This window comes from Micromonas commoda, chromosome 11 (assembly GCF_000090985.2).
Source record: "Micromonas commoda chromosome 11, complete sequence".
In the NCBI taxonomy this organism is placed as follows: Eukaryota; Viridiplantae; Chlorophyta; class Mamiellophyceae; order Mamiellales; family Mamiellaceae; genus Micromonas; species Micromonas commoda.
In genome coordinates, this window is record NC_013048.1 from 762519 (window position 1) to 781254 (window position 18736).

The 18736-nt window shown below is 62.5% G+C and overlaps 8 protein-coding genes across 8 annotated transcripts; 4 read left to right on the top strand and 4 right to left on the bottom strand.

Annotated features, from left to right (window-relative positions):
- Window positions 1-204: 204 nt before the first annotated feature.
- Window positions 205-4581, bottom strand: MICPUN_62625 (hypothetical protein; the record flags this gene model as incomplete). Its single annotated transcript, XM_002505233.1, has 1 exon — window positions 205-4581. The coding sequence occupies one exon, from the start codon at window positions 4579-4581 to the stop codon at window positions 205-207; it is 4377 nt and encodes a 1458-aa protein (XP_002505279.1).
- Window positions 4582-4895: 314 nt separating this feature from the next.
- On the bottom strand, window positions 4896-5357 carry MICPUN_62626 (predicted protein; the record flags this gene model as incomplete). The annotated part of the gene is made up of 1 exon (XM_002505234.1): window positions 4896-5357. One exon carries the CDS (start codon window positions 5355-5357, stop codon window positions 4896-4898), a length of 462 nt encoding a protein of 153 aa, XP_002505280.1.
- Window positions 5358-5636: 279 nt separating this feature from the next.
- MICPUN_106274 (predicted protein) lies at window positions 5637-6514 on the top strand (the record flags this gene model as incomplete). The annotated part of the gene is made up of 4 exons (XM_002504932.1): window positions 5637-5723; window positions 5838-5898; window positions 6023-6231; window positions 6488-6514. The coding sequence occupies exons 1-4, from the start codon at window positions 5697-5699 to the stop codon at window positions 6512-6514; spliced, it is 324 nt and encodes a 107-aa protein (XP_002504978.1). The 5' UTR covers window positions 5637-5696.
- A 364-nt stretch (window positions 6515-6878) lies between these two features.
- MICPUN_106275 (predicted protein) lies at window positions 6879-9398 on the top strand (the record flags this gene model as incomplete). The annotated part of the gene is made up of 2 exons (XM_002504933.1): window positions 6879-6970; window positions 7073-9398. The coding sequence occupies 2 exons, from the start codon at window positions 6879-6881 to the stop codon at window positions 8493-8495; spliced, it is 1515 nt and encodes a 504-aa protein (XP_002504979.1). The 3' UTR covers window positions 8496-9398.
- MICPUN_62629 (predicted protein) lies at window positions 7822-10207 on the bottom strand (the record flags this gene model as incomplete). The annotated part of the gene is made up of 2 exons (XM_002505235.1): window positions 7822-10044; window positions 10147-10207. The coding sequence occupies 2 exons, from the start codon at window positions 10205-10207 to the stop codon at window positions 8543-8545; spliced, it is 1563 nt and encodes a 520-aa protein (XP_002505281.1). The 3' UTR covers window positions 7822-8542.
- A 449-nt stretch (window positions 10208-10656) lies between these two features.
- On the top strand, window positions 10657-11745 carry MICPUN_109180 (predicted protein). Its single transcript, XM_002504934.1, has 2 exons — window positions 10657-10916; window positions 11003-11745. Exons 1-2 carry the CDS (start codon window positions 10830-10832, stop codon window positions 11705-11707), a joined length of 792 nt encoding a protein of 263 aa, XP_002504980.1. The 5' UTR covers window positions 10657-10829; the 3' UTR covers window positions 11708-11745.
- Window positions 11746-11786: 41 nt separating this feature from the next.
- Window positions 11787-12695, bottom strand: MICPUN_62631 (predicted protein; the record flags this gene model as incomplete). The annotated part of the gene is made up of 1 exon (XM_002505236.1): window positions 11787-12695. The coding sequence occupies one exon, from the start codon at window positions 12693-12695 to the stop codon at window positions 11787-11789; it is 909 nt and encodes a 302-aa protein (XP_002505282.1).
- A 203-nt stretch (window positions 12696-12898) lies between these two features.
- Window positions 12899-18724, top strand: MICPUN_103153 (predicted protein; the record flags this gene model as incomplete). The annotated part of the gene is made up of 1 exon (XM_002504935.1): window positions 12899-18724. The coding sequence occupies one exon, from the start codon at window positions 12899-12901 to the stop codon at window positions 18722-18724; it is 5826 nt and encodes a 1941-aa protein (XP_002504981.1).
- Between the last annotated feature and the right edge of the window lie 12 nt (window positions 18725-18736).

The following is an 18736-nucleotide window of genomic DNA, read 5'->3' on the forward strand; positions in this document are numbered from 1 at the left end:
ATTTGCTTACGATCCGAGGTAATCACGCGTTGTCTAGGGACATCAACGTCGTAGCCGTACAAAGATGGTGGTCAGAGCGTCCAAGTTGCAGCGCGTTGTGCCTCGAGCTATCCGGGCGACTCGAGTTTTTCGTAGTCTAACTTGCAAGTATTTCAGGCAAGTGCTAAAGAGTGCTAAGTGTCTATGTCTTCTACCTTCGTAGTGTTAAGCTAAGCTCCTTCCCACCTTCCTTCTTATGCCGGAGGCGGAGTACACGGACTCAAGGGGAGAAGTTACCTTGGTTCGAGAAGTCGTCTTGGGTTTGCGCTTCTTCTTGCCGCCCGGGCTGTGGTTCTCTTGCCCGGGTGAGGATCCCGGGGAGTCTTCGGGAGCCTGCGCCCTGGCAACTGCCTCAGCCCTCTTCGCCTGGACATGCTTACGAGCCATCCTGCCGCGGTGCATTGCCTGAATCTTACGCGCGGCCGCGTGCTGCTCCGCCACTTGCTCGGCCAGCTCGGCTTCCCTGATTCGCCTCTCCTCCTCGAACATCTCGTGCAGATCTGCCTCCAGCTCGTCATCCTCCCAAGGTTGCGGGGATGGCGGCCGTTTTCCCTGCGCCAGCAACGCCTTCTCGTGCGCGATCCGTGTCTTCGCGGCGATCCGCTCGGCGCGCTCGGCGCGTTTGATCGCCAAGCCCGTGGGCAGTCCATCCTTGAGTTTTGTCCGCTTCGTCGGCGTGGCCCTGGGCGATGAAACGAGCTGCTGCTTCTGTCGGTACGCCCGCGCGGCGAGTTCATCCCGGGCCATCGCGCGCTGGCGACGGGGATCGGGGGTCACCTCCTCCAGGTCATCCACGCTCTCATCGGGGTCCGCGACGCTCTCGGGCGGGACGAATGCAACGGGTTCGTTGGGTTCCCATTCCAGGATGTCGTCGTTGGTCTCCAAGATCGGATCGTACAGTGGGTTCTTGCGGTAGCGCAGCGCCACCGCGGGCTCCTCGTCCCAAATGCTCTCGCTCTGTTCCAGGGTGAACTTGCGGTCGCGAAGCATGTGATTGGGCGTGTGTTCCAGGTACCTTCCCCACCTCCGCTTCTCATGGATATTCTCATGCGCTTGTTTGTGCTGCTCGCGCAGGGCGTCCAACTTCTGTTGCAGCTCCTCCATTTCGGTGGACGCTCGACTTGTTGAACGGCTCGTGGGACGATCCTTCTCCTTTTCAGACGCGGCTTTGTCCTTCAGCTTTGTCACGAACGCCATCCTCTCCGCAGCTGCAGCCTCGAACGCCATGTCCTCCTTCCACCGCTCACTTGTCGTCGGAATGGTGTCTACTATGTCGTAGACGACATCTAGAATGAAATCATCGAGCTCACACGCCTGAACTGCCCGTTCCATCTGACCAAAAACGACGGCGTCAATCTCCACCGCATCCGCCGCGTCATCCGCACAGTCGTACACAGTCTGTAACACGGTCTCTTCGATATCGCATAGATCGAGGGCTGAGTAAATGATGTCGTGGGCGAACGCTGAATCCAATTCAGCGACATCTACGGCGGCGGCGGAAACCTCGCCGAGAATGTCGGCCAACGCGGCGGACAACCGAGCCTCGCGGAGCACTTCGCCGGCGAGGTCCAGCGCGGCTGCCTCGCACGCATCGCGAAGGACATCTGTGGCGATGTCTCTCACGAAGGCGTTGTGAAGAGATGGTTCGGGCGATACCGACGGCTGTCTGATAATCGGTGACACGTTGTCGAAGTGAGCGTCGAGCTCGGCCGACAGGTACACCTCGTCGTCATCCCAGTCCGAGTCAAAATCCTCGGAGAGCTCGTCAGAGTCAAAGTTGAGTGAGTACGCATCATCGTCGTCCTTCTCGGGCTTCTTCCGTCGTCGCTTCGTCGTGTAAGCCGCCGCCGCCCGTTTGGCTGCCGCTTTCGTGCCCAGCTCCACGGGAGTGAGAGTGGCATCAAAGACTCCAGGTACCCGTGGAACGTGCTCTGGCGACGCTTCTCTCTTTTGAGCCTCCTCTCGCAGTCGCGCCTCGTTCTGCATCCGCATCTCTCGTTCGAGAGACATCGCCCATTCCGATTTGACTCCCCGTTTGACGCCTGCCCTACCTTGCCCCGGCCTTTCGCGCGCCTGCGATCGGTATTGCGCCTCGATGTCGCGCATGTCGCCTGCCGAGAAAGCGGCCTCGTCACCTTGGACAGATGAATCTGATGTTGATTTGAAACCCTTTCTCTTCGGCTTGGACTTTCGTCGTTGCCTCCTGAGCTGAGCTTCGCGCCGTCTTGCGCGCTCGACCAGCTTTTGAGTCAACGGAGACGCGATAGGTTCTTTCGGCGGTGGCGGTGAATCCGCCGGCTTTTTCGTTTCTGCAATCGGAGAGAGGGTGAGTTTGCGTGGTGTCGGCTTCTTTGTGAGCATGGAGTAAGCAGATGTTGCCCTCTGATTGGCGGCGGCGACACCCATCTGTACGGGAGAAGCTTCCGACCCGAACGCTCCAGGCCTAACGTAAGCGGAAGACTGCATGTCAGCCTTTCTCCTGAGATGCTCCGCCGCCCTCGCTGCCGCCTGATCCTCCGTGTGCATCCGTTGCGCCCACTCCGCGCGCTGTTGGGCATCACGCACGCGATCGGGCGTCCTCTTTTGCGGGCTCTGCAGAGACTTCCGCTTCATGTTCCGATTATGTTCCATCAGGCGCTTGACAGCCCCACGGAGGCGATCCAATGGAGTCTCATTACGTTTTCCAAGCTTCGGTGATGACGGTCTGGTCGGTGCGCGAGACGACGGACGAGATAGCTCCGGATCTGCGTCAGCAGCAGCCATCTCGGTCAAAAATCTGCGCCTCCTCGCTGCAGCAGCAGAGTGCGCGAGAGGGTTCTTAATCCACTGCGGAGGCGTAGCAACCACCTTGGCGCTACTCCTTGGCGTCTCAATCTTCGCGTCTTTGTCCTTCCCTGCTCGATTGATGTCGCGTTTGGTCAGGATCTTGATTTGTGTCTTGGAGTATGCAGCAGCGGCGCGATTATCCGCCGCCGCTGTGCCGAGACTGACTGGCTCGGGTTCAGACCCAAACGCCCCGGGTCTGACGACAGCGAATTCACGCGAAGTGTTGCTCTCCGATCGATGGGTTGTCAGACTCATCCGTTTCCTTTCACGATCCAGCGATCGGGCCCATTCGTCCTTGCGCATCTTGGATCTCACCGGTGAGAGCAGTCGCACGGGCGACTTTATCCTGCGAGGTGATGCAACGCCATCCGATCTCGAGCGTCGCACCCAGCTCTTCCACTTCACTGCGGACAGGGCGACCATCCAGAGATTTCTTCCTAAGCTGCTGGGCTTTCTTTGGGGCAGGGCCTTCTTCTCGGCAGCTTTCTTCCGCGCTACCAATTCCCGCAACGGAACAAATCCTTTCTTGAAATCTTCGTAGATATCATTTGCAATCATGGTGCTCTGCTGCACCCGTGCCGCACGAACTCCCTGCTGAGATCCCGGCTCCCGAGGCGCTGTCGGTGGGGCGGGCAGCTTGACCGACGGTGGCGTCGGTGCCAACGATCGCGACGCCATCGCCCCATAAGCCACGGCAGCCAACTGGTTCTTCAGCACAGAGGTTGGGGTTCCCCTGCCAGAGAGCGGGGGAAGCTTCTCATTCACGAGCTGCTTTGACGGAGGCGATGATTCGTTCGATCCATCATGTCGGCTGGACGATCGCGGCTGCGGCTGTCGAGGTTTCAACGACGGTAACGACACGAAACGCGACGTTGCTGGCAGCGTGTCATCTTGTCGAGCCGCCATCGCGCTTCGTATCGGGGTCGAGGAGGTCGTCCCCGACAGGACGCCCCAACGGTGCGCGTTCCTAGGCGCCTCCTCCTTGGTTTCGTTTGAAGCGACAGGTTCCACGGTCGGAGTTACCGGCGTCACCGGCTTGAGGGGAGATTCGCGGGGAGGCGCTCGGTAATTTAACACCGGCGGCGGCTCTTCCTCCTCCTCGACCTCGATCTCTTCATCCTCGACCTCCTCGACCTCGAAGTCCTCGTCATCTGAGTACTTTTGCGGGGCGTCCTCGTCGCTCGAATCCACGTAAATCGGATCATATCGCGCAGAAGATTCTTGGGAACCCGCGGGAAGCTCCTCTACCGTCACGATTGGCGCCGGTGGAAGAGGAGAAGAGGAAGGAGTCTCCACTGCCGATGCGTCTCGCCGCGGGGTTGGAGATGAGTGAAGCCTGCCCCGCTCCCGGAGCCCCTCGCGAACCTTCTCGACCGCACGAGCTCGCGTGGAGATCGCCCGATACGCCGCCTGCCTCAGAGAGATCTTGTCACCATGGTCTCCCGAGCTCCGAGTGGACGGCGGTCTCGGCCGATGGGACGGTCCCTCCGCGGTCGCGTCGGTCACCCCTGGCGGATCCTTCGTTGACTCAGCACGGGTGCTCGGCACATCCACCGACCGTCTCCTTCTGCGCTTCTCCTTACCGATCAGGCTCACCTTAGCGCCACCGTACGCCAACGCGGCCAATCGGTTCTTCCGCTCCGTCACCGAGGACGAACCCGTTCTACCCGCTCTCTCCGTCGCCGAATTATTATTCTCGGAAGATGAGGTTCCCATTTGGGATACGCTCCTTGCGTCTCCCAAGCTTGTCATCGTCAGCGACACCAGTCGCGACGGGCGCGGACTATCTACTCATGTCCAACATGACCATATCGCGGGTTCAGCTGACGGTTTAAGGTCCCCGCTGGCCTTCCGCGCCGGTAGAATGCGGCCTCAGCTTCAGATTCGCGATTTTCGTTCGGACAAGGAGAGCCGCGCAGCTACCTGGCCGCAGTGCGGTGCGGGTGAACGAGAAAGTTCTGACTAAGTTATCATAGGACTACAAGGCTATCGTGTTACATCATGCTCCAAAGCGAGCCGGGTCCCGCCGCTCACTTCCCCGTCAGCGCCTTGGCCACCAGATGGGGGCTGGGCGGGGCCTTGGGTTTCGTACCGCTGAAGGCGTCCCGGATGGGAGGGACGACGACGGGCAACATCATGCCTGTCGATGGAGACGCGAAGGTGGAAAAATCATCGTCAGTTTGGGAGAAGCTCGAGGGGCGGTGCGAGGGTTTGGAAGACGACGACAGGCGAGTCACGGTTTGCGTGTTCGGACAATCAGGACGACGCGCGGCGGCAGTCACCCGCGCTGCATCGTCCGCCCGTGATGAACAACCCCAGAGTTGGATCGGGTGGAGCGAGGAGAAAAACCCTTCCGTATGCGCAACGTCTCTGAACGGAGTTAGCCTGGAAGGGCGAGGGAACGGGTTCGGCGGGTTCTCACCCGTGAAACCGATAAAGCAGCTCCACATCACCACCGGCTCGCGCTGCATGGCCACGTAAAACCAAGACATGGCGACTGGGACGACTCGTTCTACGCAAGCGCCCTTCTCAAGTGCGGAAGAGGGCGCCTGGTGATCCTTCTTGAGCTGGCTGGCAGGAGTCGTGCTATTTTTCTGGCTCACTGATCGTCAGGTCAGTCATCGAACTCCGGTTTTTTTCTCGAGTTTTTAGACCATATTTCCAATCGACGGCGCCAAAAACGCGCCACGCGCCAAAAACGAACGAGGTCCGGTCCTCCGAATAAAAAGCTTGAACCGAGCCCATCCGTCGCCCTTCCCAAGGACGCATCGCAAGCCCCTCACGGTTAAAGCACCTCGTGTGCAGCCTGCGAATCAACACAAACAGACAAAATGAAGTACGTCGCTGCCTACCTCCTGGTGAGTACGAGTACGCGGCGCCTCTGACACCCCTCCTCCGCGGAGGATCGTTCCCTCAACCCGGGTTTTCGCTATTAGGGTTTCTAACCTACCTCTCCTTCCCTCGTTCCGCAGGCCCAGATGGGCGGCAAGGAGTCCCCCTCCGAGGCTGATGTCAAGGCCGTCCTCGCTTCCGGTACGTCGCCGACCGTATCTTCAAACACGCGCGCGAATGTCGCCCCGAAAGACGTCGCGAATGCGTCTTTTCGCCCCCCACCGGCACTGACAGTCATCCCCGCTTCGCCCTCTATTTTTTCCAGTTTCCGCGGAGGTCGATGACGCCAAGCTCAAGTCCTTCTTCGCCGCCATCGACGGCAAGGATGTCGCTGAGCTCATCAAGGAAGGCCAGGCCAAGCTCGCTTCCGTCCCCTCCGGTGGCGGCGGCGGCGGCGGCGGCGGCGGCGGTGGCGGTGGCGGTGCCGCCGCGGCCGCGCCCGAGCCCGAGCCCGAGGAGGAGGAGGAGGAGGAGGTGAGACTCAAACCCCATCCCGTATCGCCCATCCCCTACCTGACGTACGCGATACACGCGAATGGTTGGCTCCCGGTCCAATCGGGCGTGAGCGTGGATCCTACGTACGGATGGCGCTGTCGCGCTCGCGCGATGCGTGCATCCCATGGCAGGACCCGCGCCCCAAGCTGTTGATTATTTCTCGCAAACCTCGAATGAGAACGCTCTGCCTGGAACCCGACGCTGACCTGTATCTCCCTTCTCCTCCCCTCATCAGGCCATGGACTTCGACCTCTTCGATTAAGCGTCGCTCTCGAATGTGTATCCGCACCTTCAGGTGACCTTGATCGAAGCGCTTGAAGACTCCTTCTCGCGTTTCGCTCCCACTTCATAAAAAACTTTTGGTTGTAATGCTGAGCTCAGTTGCACTCCCATCACGTGTGTCTACCCTCTCGCGGGTTTTTCGCTCATTCGAAACTCGCGTGTCGCGTCATTGTGCCGTAGTTGCATCGCCCAAAAACCGGGGCAGTCCAGTGCCTCATCCCATGCGCGTCTAGCCTAATTGTTATCACGCCGCAAGTCCTGTCAGGCCTTTTTGAACCAGCAGAAGTTAGCATCGAACCCAACACAAGTTGTTGCGCCCGGCCGTAAAAGCGTGGTCGGCAGCCATGGCGGACGGCGATCAGGGGATGCCGCTCACGTTCCAAAATTTCCTCGAGAAGATGCGGCACCCCAGCGCTTCTGAGCTCGTGAAATCCATCAAGGTGAGGAGACCCGCCCGGACGATACTTACTTAATTCGTGCCCCGCTCCCAGTGCCGAGCCGACCGGCGTGACCCCGCGCTCTGCCCTTATCCATCCATGCAGGCTTTCATATCGTCGTTCGGCGATGCTCAGATGCCGGCGAACGCGCAGCGGGACTCGGATGAGGACGGCCGAAGGATCCAGGCCTTCCTTCGCGACACCGAGGCTGCTTTCCGAGGGCACCCCGCGTGGAGGGGCGCGTCCGAAGAAGAGCTGGAGGCGTCCGGGGAAGGGCTCGAGAAGTATCTCACCACGAAGCTGTATCCGAACATATTCGCGGTCGTCAACGAGGAACGCACGCTGGACGACGTCCTCGGGCGACGCATCGCCGCGCTGCGAACGTTCATTCGACCCGAGCACCTGGACATACCGGAGTGCTTTCGTGTAGAGGCGTCCCTGGCGCTGGCCCGCAACGAGCTCGTCAAGGTGAACAACTTCAAGGCCCCAAGGGACAAGCTCGTGTGCGTGCTCAATACCTGCCGCGTCATCAATAACCTCCTGAACGTATCCGCCGGGAACCGACCCGCGGGTGCCGACGACTTCCTCCCTGTGCTCATCTACGTCGTGATGCTGGCCAACCCGCCGCGGCTGGAGTCCAACCTGAGGTACATAGCGCGGTTCAGGCTTGAGTCCAGGCTGGTGTCCGAGGCTGCATACTTTTACACCAACCTCGTGTCAGCCACGCACTTTTTGACCACGTGCGACCACTCGGCGTTCACGAACCTGGACGAGGATGTGTTTGAGGCGCACATGGCGGCCGAGGGATTCGCCGTCGGACCCGACGCGGCTGGTTCGTTCGACGGGGAGCGAGGGGGCGACGGGGCGACGGGGGGCGGGGCTGGTGAGGGACGAGGAGGTGATACGGGCGCGCGTGGGAGCCTGGCGGAGAAGATGTTGCGCGAGGGAGCGCCGGGGGCGACGCCGCCGCCCGCGCCGAGGGACGTCCCCGGTTTGCCCCCGCGGTCGCCCAACGGGACAGCCTCGGTCGCACTGGAGAAGGATCGCGCGCGTCTGGAGCGCGAGCTCGCGGATGCGAAGCGCGAGCTCGCGGGTGCGAACGCCCGAGCGCGGCATCCGCTTCGATGGTCCACCGTGGAGGACGTGGAGGCTGAGGGCGCGGCGAGTTTGGCCACCGAGAACGGCGCCGGGACCCTTCGCCTGCCGTACAAGTTCCTTTACGCAAGGGCGGATGATCTTCAGGTTGGGGACGTACCCGCGCTCCTGAATGCGTACAAGACGATCGCTCTGCAGTACGAGGCGTTATCGAGGGGCGTGGGCGCAGTGTTGGCTGATGTGACTCCCAACTCGGCGATTAGGAGCGGCGCTGATGTGGACGGTCTGAGCATGTTTGCAAACATCGGGGCAAGCTCCCCGGCGGCGGAGGATGTTTTCGCGGGTATGACGATAACGGAAGGGGAGAGGCACGCCGGGATCGAGCCAGAAGATCCGTTCGCTCGACTGGAGGCCCTGACCCAGCGATGATAGTAGTAGTAGGGAGGACCTGGCAAATCGCTACGTTTCTAAAGATTTCAGCCCCAAGGTGTGCGCCGTGACTTGACGCCCAATCTGGTCCAGCTGGTCATGTTGTTGACGAGCCGCTCGTTGTGCTTCATGTCTTCCTTAATTCCCTCCATGCCGGCGCGGCTGCGAATGAGAGCATCACGCTGCTCCCGAAGTGTCCCGAGGATGGCGTCGCCCGTCTCGTTTGCGTCGGCGGCGACCCGCTGAGCGTCGGTCAGCATCTCCCGCCCGCGCTCCAACCGCTCCACCCCTCGCATGAGCTCCTCCTCAACCCAACCCTCCGGTGGGGCGTCCCCCGAGAAAGGACTGCGCGGATATCCGTCGGTTGGACCGAGGGCCGCGACCCTGGCTCGCGCCCTGGAGTCAGCGCCGGATGAGTTCATGAACAGCTCTCGCCTTATGGAGGCTTCCGTGTCCACCTCCTTCTGTTGATTGTTTGCTTCCTCAACTCGACCAAAAACCGGAGGCGCCTCGCTGTACCGCGGCGTAGACCCCGGAGACGCATCGGAGAGCATCATCGGGTCGTCACGGGCGGCCATATTCGAGTACCTGTCCACCAGGTCGTCGACGTCTCGGCCAGTCGGGCCCCAAACGGTGGGGGCGGCGGCGGCGGCGGCGCTCGCCGCGGCGTAGGATGCGCCAACCTTGTTTCCGCCGCCCGCGCCCTGCAGCGCACGGATCCACGCCTGCTCGTCGCGTGCGTTCTCCCGGGTTTGACGCATGAGCTGTTCGTCTTCGTCCCACGCGGATTCGGCGTACTCGTCTCGAGACTCACCCGCCGCGTCGGTAGGCGAAGGCGTCACGCGGACGGGTGCTCGGCCCTCGTCCGGAGATGGAGGCGAACCCTCCTCCGGCACCGGGGACACGTCGCGTCCCTCGGTGTGATTTCCGGTTCTCTTGCCGTTCCTCCGTCGTCGTCGACGCTGCTTGTCGAAACCGGTCTCCTCCCGGCCGCCGCCCTCCTCCCGGCTCGGCGCCCCCGCCCTCGGCCCCCGGCTTCCGTAATACCCCGCGGCGACGTGATAGTCCACCGATCTCTCGCCCGCCGCCCGATAATCTCTCATCGCCTCGCTCTCCGGCACCTCTCCCCTCCGTCGCTTCTCCGCCTCCGCCGCGAGCAGCGCCGGCGGCAGCAGCGGGTCCAGGAAGGGATCCTCGAGCAGGTCCTTCACGAAGCTCACCGTCCCCTTCCACAGCCGTCCCAGGGGCCCCGCCGGCATCGAACGCGTGGATCCACCCATCGAACGCGTGGATCCACCCACCGAACGCGTCGCCCTCACCCCCCGCGCGCCCCCGTGCGCCCTCGGCTCCCCCCGTCGTATGTCGGCGAGCACGCGACGCGACGACTCGAGCGACGCCCTGTACGCGGCGACCGGGGGAAGGTTCCTGGTGGACGACGTCGCGAGCTTGGCGCGGATCTCCTTCAGGAGGAACTCGGCGCCGTTGATGTCGTACTCGACGCTCGAGAGTTCCGCGTCCAGCTCGGCGTCGCGACCGTTCCACGTGCGGCCTGCGCGATCGATCGGGGGAGCCGCGGGGGTCAGCGCGTGGGTCTCGCGGGGTGAAAGGCCTCGCGGGGAGGGTTTCGGGGGTGCTGCTCGAGAGTGCTCACCTTTCAGTCTATCCAGTCTAAGTCGCACGCGCTCGCACAGCTCCCTGATGGCGGCGTCCATCGTCAGCAGCGGCGCGCCTTCCTCGTCGGGGCGCGGGGCATTTGGCGATTCCTCCAACCGGTGCCCACTCGACGTCGAAGAGCCGCCTCGATGAGCGCCGATGGAGGGCTCGGACGCGCCGCTCGTGGGGCTCGTGGATCCACCACGATACCCTCCACGACCGCGCGGCGATACCTCCGGCCGCGACCCCCGCATCGTGCTCTGGGGACGTGTGGGGGCGCCTCTCGCACTGGCAATTCTCACCCGATGGCCGAGGCCGGTCCGAGACGCCCCTCCGCGCGAGACGCGAGATTGGGACTTTTACGAGTTTTCTTCCCGCCAGCTTGGCGACCCTCTCAACCAATCAAAAGCGGTCAAAGTCCGAAGCTGACGCGGAATCCAAGGTCTGCGTCCTTTTGACATTTTAATCTGGTGGGTCCGTTCGGCGGCGCCATTCTCCCGCACACCTACACACCTCCACCAAGCAAGCGCTTCGGCGCATATCCTCGAGACGTTCGTCTCGTAAACGTAGCCAAGCCTACGTAACCTTTCCGCGCGTTCAACACCGCCGGGAAGCCTTAGCGAAAACGAAAAAGAGAACCGGAACTTACCGCGTTTCCCCCCTCAAGAACAAGATAGCAAGATGTCGGACTCTCTCGACGCCATTCGCAAGGCGCAGGAGGACAGATTCTTCAAGCTCGAGCAGGAGAAACACCTTCAAGCCTACGTGGTGAGTCCCCGGACATTTTCCTGCGCCGTTTCTCGACTACGTCCTGACCCGTCCCATCCCCGCGTCCTCCCCCCGCGATGTCCCAGAAAAAACTCAAAGCCTCTGGCAGGTTCGACCAGATTCCCGCAAGCGCGCCTCGCACCTTCTCCGCGAGCGCGCTGCCTCAGGTTTTGGCGCACGAGCTGCGTTTGTCCACCCCCGTCGAGGAGGTGCTCGAGCGAAGGCAGCTCGACCGCTCGTTCATGACCCGCCAGATCATCAAGGGCGTGTGCACCGGCGACCCGTACCTGATCAATTCCGTGACGCTCGGGTCTCGGGTGAGCATGGGCAAGAACAAGTGGAGCGCGGGCACTAACACCGGCATCGAGAACACGACCATCTTCAGCGTGCACAAGGCACAAGATCTCATGGCCGAAACGCCCAAGCACCTCAACGGCATCGAGAGCAGGGCGGCGAAGCACATGGTGGACAACAGTTTTGTCGAAATCGGCGGGAAGAGGATCAAGCTCATGCCTGATCCGACCCCCGGTCGAGCCATGGCGTGGGGCGGCACGCTGGCGATCTGGGGCACGGCCGCCCTCGCGGTGGGTACGTGCAAGGTGTTGGGAATCAAGACGATGGACGACATGAAACGTGTCATGAATGCGCAGCTGAGCCCCCTGGGCGACGCCATCCGCGACCGCATGACGCCGTTCAAGTCGTACATCACCGAGGCACCCCTCGACGGGTCGCCGAAGGTCAACACAAAGGACAGCAGGTTCGCCAAGGGTGTGAAGGATATCTTCGCGTAGGACATCACGGATCTATAATACAACTCTATCGTTTTCGCAATCTCACTCCCGTCGCGTTCATCACAGGTTACTCACGTTTTCATGCGGTGAGCCCCTCGCCCCAAGGGAACGTCGGGGGATCGAACTCGGGAAGGTCGAACTCGGGTCTCTGCGCGGGTTCAGGGTCGGAGAACATCCCGAACATGTCTCCAGCACCGCCGGTATCCTCGTCGCTCGGGTCGAGCTCGTAGAGGTGCGGGCCGCTGGAGCCGTCGGTGCCTTCACCGTATAAGAACTCCTCAGAGCCGTCGGTACCTTCCACCGTGATCTCCAGGTTATCCACAGCCTCCACCAGGGTTTCGATACTGTCTGCGAGGATCGTCATCTCCTCTAACAGGAAGAAGTTAAATGGAAAGACGAGCCTTCCCGTGCCGCTGCCCGTGCGCAACACCTGGTTGGCGGGCAGTTCCTCGGCTGCGTCTTCAAACGTATCTGTGGGGCACGCGAGCGACGCGCTGGCCCTGAGCGTCCGCGAGTCCCCGGCCCGAACGCCCTCAGCGACGAGAGCCGCGCGAATGTCCACGTCGAACATTACGTCGACACCGTCAAAGTGCGAGTAGAGGATGGGAATGTCGACAGGGTCTGAGGAAGACCCGCCACTGAGGGTGACTGTGAGCCCAGGCGACCTGAGCTCGCACGCTTCCGCGCCCCTGACCCCCTTCGGGTACTTCGTGTACTTCGGGGGGAAGGGTGTGCGGAGGATGAAACACCCTGGAGGTGCGGGGGGCTTGTCGCATGGCACGAGACCCAAGGGCTGCGCAGTTGTCACGCGAGACGAGGCGAGCGAGGTAGAAGTTTCCTCGTGTGAGTATTCCTCGTGAGAGCTACGAACGCCCACCAGAGTGGGCTCCGACGCTCGTGCGCGCGCGACGCCGGGTTCTGCGGCGGCGCCGGCGACGGCGAACATAAACAACGAGATCACCGCGTGCCGAACCATCGTCGGCGCCATTTTTGTTGGGTCGGCGCGAAGCCCCTGTGGTTCACTCACCTCGGGCACGAGAAGGGACGAGAAGTTCCCCAGCCTGCCAAGCAGCTGATGACGGGGAAAAAAATGCCGAGAAAAAGCAGAAAACTGACCGTTTGGTGCGTTTGCGGAAAAGGAGTCGTGGTACCGCTGTTGGCCACTCAAGGCGCTGCGCGAGACCCATCGCCATGCGCAAAGGTCGCTCGGGCTCGCCGATGGTCGGCGAGTCCACTCGCACCGGTCGCGGTGGCATCCCGCGGTCGGTGTCTCCCGCGGAGGCAGTCGCGAAGGCGCGCGCCAAGGGGAAATCTGGGACCCCCGAGCCAACAACCAGGGGGGTGGCATCGAGATCCCGAACGCCCCTATCGCGGACAAAGTCGCCGGGTTCCAGCGACGCGAACGACCCCACAAGCCCCAAGCCGACACCAAGGACGCCCCTGACCATCCTTGCGTCGTCTCCCAACGTGGCTCACACCCCGTCGTCGAACCCGAACACGTCCTTCGGGAGCGACAGGACTCTCAGTCCCGGATGGGGGCTCTTTCAGGGCGGGGACGACACCCCGGGACTGAGCGACTCGGTCGTTTCCGAGCAGGCTGACTTCCTGGTGGAGCAGATCGCGCGGGGCGGCATCGCTGACGATGATCTTCGCGAGGAGCTGCGCAGCGCGCTGAAGGCGAGGAGGGAGAACACGGCGCTAAGGGACCACATCGAGCGCATCAAGAACGAGGAGGTTGGCATGGGCCTCGAGGCGTCCAAGCGCATGGCCGAGCTGTCTGCGGAGTACATGTCGCAGGTGGATGAACTCAAGAAAGAAAAGGAAGCGGCGAGGGAACGAGCAGAGGCGGCGGAGGAGGAGGCTAAGATGCTCGCGGAGATGATGCGTGCGAACGGCTTCGCGACCCCTCCGGGTGCCGGCTTGCTGGAACGCGCCATGGCGGGTGCAAACGCCTCCACGGCGACCACATCGACGCCCATCGCGGGCCCCGCGGCTCTCGCCTTCGCGAGCCCGGTGATGTACGACCAGCCGCTCGACTGCCTCATGACCCCGACGGGTGACTTTGTGTTCCCCGGGAGCGGGGACTCCGGCGGCGTGTCGGGTTTAGACCTCGCAGAGGGCGCCGCGGCTGCCATCAAATCCGTCGGCGAGACCCCCGACGCGCCCCCGGCGTCCTCATCCTTTTCGGCGAAGACTCCGTCCAGCGACGCGGCTCAGGGGGCGGCGATGGTGGCCATGGCGAGCATGGACCACCCCACGCTAGTGAAGGAGGCTTCCCAGCTCGTCGCCGCCAACGTCCGCCTGGAACGTGAGCGCCGCGCGCTCGTGGAGAGGCTCGAGAGCGTGACCCGCGAAGCCGCCGCGGCCGCGTCGTCGAACGATGCGTTCGGAATCACCGCAACACCGGCCAAGACGGATAGACCCGTCGACGGCGTCCTCCCCGGCACGCCCGGATCTATTGTGTTGACGCCCGGCGGCAGCGCCGTGGACGTCGCCGCGCTCGTAGCTTTCGTCGACGCGTTTGAGGTTGACGGCGCCGCCGGGTCACCGCCACCGGGTGCCCCGGCGTCGTGGGAGATGCAAGGGACGTCGCTCGCGGTGGATCAGCTCACCGAGGCGATCGAGAAGGTGAAGCGCGCGGCGAACGAGGCTGTGTCTCTTCTCGATCCTGATGGAGACGTCGACACGAGCGCGGCGTCCACCCCGGGCGGAAGCACGCTCAACCGCGCGTTGCACCGCATGAAGCAGAAGGCCGGCGTCGATCCCGTGCACCTCGAAAAGCGAAACAAGGCTCACGGTTTGGTGCTGGAGGTGACCCAGGCTGCCGCTCTGGCTGTCATGCAGAGGGATCACCTCGCGGAGGTGCTGGCCTCCGAGCGCGAGCAGGCAAAGATTGACGCGCAGGAATCCCTTGCATCGCTGCGCCAGGCCCTGAAGCAGCAGCGACTGATATCCAGCAACATCGTCACCACGCCGAACTCCACCATGAAGTCCGTCACGATCGGTGATGCAATCATCACGCCACTCGCCGCCGTCGACACGTCGCAGGAGCTGACCTCGGCACCCGCAGGTGATGCCTCCGAGCTCATCTCCAAGCTCCAGCGTGAGATTGCGGATATGCGCCGCAAAATTGCGAGTGATGCCGCCAAGGCTGAGCACGAACGGACGGAACTGCAGTACATGTCCGCGGAGCACGAGCGCAATGCGTCTCGCCTTACCGCTGAGCTCGAGGCGGCGACCAAGGCTGCGGAGGTTGCGCAGGATATGGCAGTTCGCAGACAGAAGCAGGCTGCGAGTCTTGAGGCTAAGCATACCAGGCTGTCCATGGAGCTGTCCGCGACGCTGCAGAAGCTTCACGAGATGGAGAGGGAGGCGCTGGCGGAGGAGAGGAAACTCTCACTGTCATTCAGGCTGAATGAGCATAGGGGAGGTGTCATCTCCGACTCGCCCCTGGTTGGTACCCCCGATAGCCAGGAGCAGACTCACATGACCCTTGTCGGAACTCCTCTGGATCTCCCGCTCATCAAGACGGCCACAAAGGCCTCACCTGATTCTGCATCCTCAGAGCGGTCTCGGTCCAGGGCTGATTCGCCCCTGGTGTTCTCTTCGCTCGTGCGTAAAGTGTCGGCGACGCGGTCAGCCGTCGAGGCGGCTCTTGCCGTTGCGGAGGAGAAGGATGCTGAACCTGCGGTTGACACGGACGAAACCGCGGCGTTGGTCGAAGAACTTCGCACGCAGCTTGAAGCGGCCAGGGCGGAAGTATCCGATGTCCACGCGAGACTCATCGCCGCGGAGGAGAAGGCGGATGTCGCCACTATGGCTGCCGCGGCGGCGGAGGCGCGGGTAAAGGCTTCGATGAAATCCCCATCTCCGTCGCCCATTAGCGCGATTGAGAACAGTCCCGTCGTCCAGGATGACGTGGAAGAGGGGGTCGACGAGGTGAGTGATAACCTCGGCCTGGACGGAGATACCTACTTCAAAGATCAGGACGACGACGTCTCACCCGAGTCGCAGCGCAGAAACCTGAGCGACGCGCGCGAGGCTGTCACCGCTGCCGAGGCAGCGCTGACGTGGGCGCGTCGCGGCGAGGCTGCGGCGCAGGCTGAGGCCGATGCCGAGCGTAAGCTCGCTGCGGCGGCGCGCGCAGAGGCTGCTGCCTCTGCATCGTCCCTCGAGAATGTTCGCTCCGAGTTGGTCGTGGCCCGTGCGACTGCCACCACCGCAGCGAACAAGCTCGCCGTCGCCGTCGCAGACGCTGAAAATATCCGCGCTCAGCTTGCGGCTGCCCAAGCAGCGGAGGAACTTCTCGCTGAGAAGGTTGATAAACTTCAAGAACAGTTGGTCGAGGCAACTGCAGCGCGAGATGAGACGGAGCGGTTGGTTTTGGAGGAGTGCGAGAGCCTCCGTGCACAGCTCGAGGAGAAGGAAACGGAGCTATGCGAGTTGAAGACCGTGACTGCGCCGTCTGATGTCACGATGGAGGCGGAGGAGGCGTTACGAACCATGGCGGCAGGTCCGGACGACCAAGAACCGGCGGCGGATGCCGACTTGGCAAGAATCAAGGCTGAGCTCGACGCGACCCGCGCTCAGCTCGCGGATGCACGCGCGGAAACGGAGAGGGTCAACAAGAGTATGAGGCAGTGGAAGGATCAACAGACAGCGGCAGTGGCAAGGTGGCGAGAGGAGGCTAGTGCCCGCACCGCCGCTGCCGAGGCTGCTGCCGCGGCCGCCAACGCGAAGGCTGCCGCAGCCCAGGCTGAGGCTGCTACGGCCAAGGCTGAGGCTGAGACTGCCTCTGTGATCAAGCATGGGGACGCTCACGATCCCTCCTCCATCGCGTCTCTCCTGGCAGAGAATCGGGAACTCATCGCTGAGGCTGAGCGTCACGCGTCGCAGTACGAGATGCTCGAGGTTGAGACCCAAGAGCTCCGCGCGAGATGCGAGGCGGCGGAGGAGTCCGCGGCTGATGCTCCACAGCTTCGTGCGGAGAACTACGATCTCGCCGTGAAGCACCGTGCCGGTCTGCAGCGCCTGCATGACGAGCTGTCAGCGCGTCGACAACTCGAGGATCGCGTGGAGGACTACGAGCGGGCCACTGCGAGACTCGAGGCGACCGTCGGGGAACTCGAAATCGCGCTGAAGGAGGCTCAAACGATGTGTGCAGCGGCCAGATCGGCTTCAATTTCGGCCGCTTCAGATCGTGCCGCCTCCGAGGCTGCGGCCGCGCTGATGACTCCTGCCAAGGGGGTCAACGGCCAGAGCTTCAACGCCGAGAGCAGCGGTGGCTCATCTTCCTCCCCCGCTTACGAGGGCCAGGCCACCGTCGCTGCACTTGCCGCCGCCGAGGCTGCGAAGAATACGCTGTCCAAGGCTGTTGAGGCTGCGGAGCGAGCAGCGTGTGAGGCTCGCGAGGAGGCTGCGCAGGCACGGGCAGAGGCTGCCTCTGCAAAGCAAGAGGCTGAGGCGCTCAGGGTGACAGCTGAGCAGCGACGCGCCGACCTCGCGGTGCTCCGCGACGAGTGTCAGTCCCTGCGAATGAAGGTACTCGATATGGAGGAGGATGCTAGGTTATCCCCATCGCCACGAAAGGGTGGTATGCGTCTGATGAACGGCGACAGCCCGTTCTCCTCGATGAAGGCTTACAGCCGACTCGTCGAGGACGATGCAAAACAGGCGAATGATCCGGATGCGACTGCGCTCAGCATAAGCGCGGACACGCCGATGAGGTCCCCTGCGATGATTCCCGCTGAAGGTGGCTCGATGCAAGCTCTCGCACTCACCCCTCCCGCTTCGGATAATGTCGAGGAGGAGAAGAAGGCGGCTGCGTCTGTGAAGAAGTTGGCCGTGTCTCTCCGCAGCAAGGCTGAGACGCTCCTCGCGGCTTCGTCTGGAGCCAGCGTCGCGATTGAAGGCTCTTCATCGGTCGCGGGTCTCAACCAGCACGATCACCTGACGCACTCGGTGTCGGAACTCGTGCAGACGGAAGCGTGGTTGGATCAGGTCATCGCCACTACGGACAGGATCCGACACGAGAACCAGACCCTCAAGGAAGCTCTCACAGAGGCGAGGAAGATGGCCGAGGATGCCTTTGAGGCCGCGCAAGCGGTTTGCGCCGATGCTGAAGGAGCGAACGATCGATGCATCGCTGCTGAGGCCCGCGCGACGGCGGCCGAGTCTCGCGCGGATGAGCTCGAGAGCGCGACGGTAGAGTCCGAGTCGGCTCTGGCTGAGGCGCGCACCCAGCTCATGCAGGTGAAGGATGATTTCACCAAAATGTCTGCCGCGCAGTTTGAGGAGCTTCGAAAGAAGAACGCGGAGCTGGCGGAAGCCCAGGAGGCTCGTCGCGTCGCCGAGGCTGCATCAGTCAAAATGGCTTCCGAGGTTGCGGCGAGCTCCCCCCTGTCGCTCACCATTCGTAAGCCCGCCTCCACTGCGCTCGCCGTCTCGCCGAGCACGGCTCAATTCGGTGAGGCGCTCAGGACGCACACGGTTCGTCTCAAGGATGACGTCCTTCGGGCCCAGGCTGAGGTTGCGGCGCACAAGGAGCACGCCAAGCGCATGCAGCGCGAAATTGCCTTGCTCCAGAGTGACGTTCCATCCGCGAGGGCGAGGGTACTCGAGCAGCAACAGCTCAGGCTGGGGTCTTCTTCCGATCAGAATAAGCTGTCCGTCTCACCCGCAGCTGGGACCAACATACCGCCGACTCCTCCTCCCGTTGACGTCGAGGCAACGACAGCAGCGAACACCGCGGCCAACACCCAGGCGTCGAGCAGGGCTGTTTACTACAAGTCAATCGCCAAGAAGTGCTACACACGGATGAAGCAGCAGAAGGACGCCTACGAGCTCCAGATTTCCGGGCTAAGGAAGCAGCTGGAGTTTGTGTCGAATGGATCAGTGAACATGACGAATCTTTCCTTTGCGTCGACAGTCGCCGGGGGACCGAGCCCGGCCCGTGGGAAGCACGGTGTCAAGTTCAGCCCGGACGTGGATGACGCCACCTTGTTGCACGATCTCTGAGTTGTCGAAGAT

Coding starts and splice junctions, on each gene's coding strand:
- MICPUN_109180 (XM_002504934.1), top strand. CDS start 10,830: ATGTCGGACTCTCTCGACGCCATTCGCAAGGCGCAGGAGGACAGATTC. Junction 10,917..11,002: donor AACACCTTCAAGCCTACGTG/GTGAGTCCCCGG, acceptor GCGATGTCCCAG/AAAAAACTCAAAGCCTCTGG.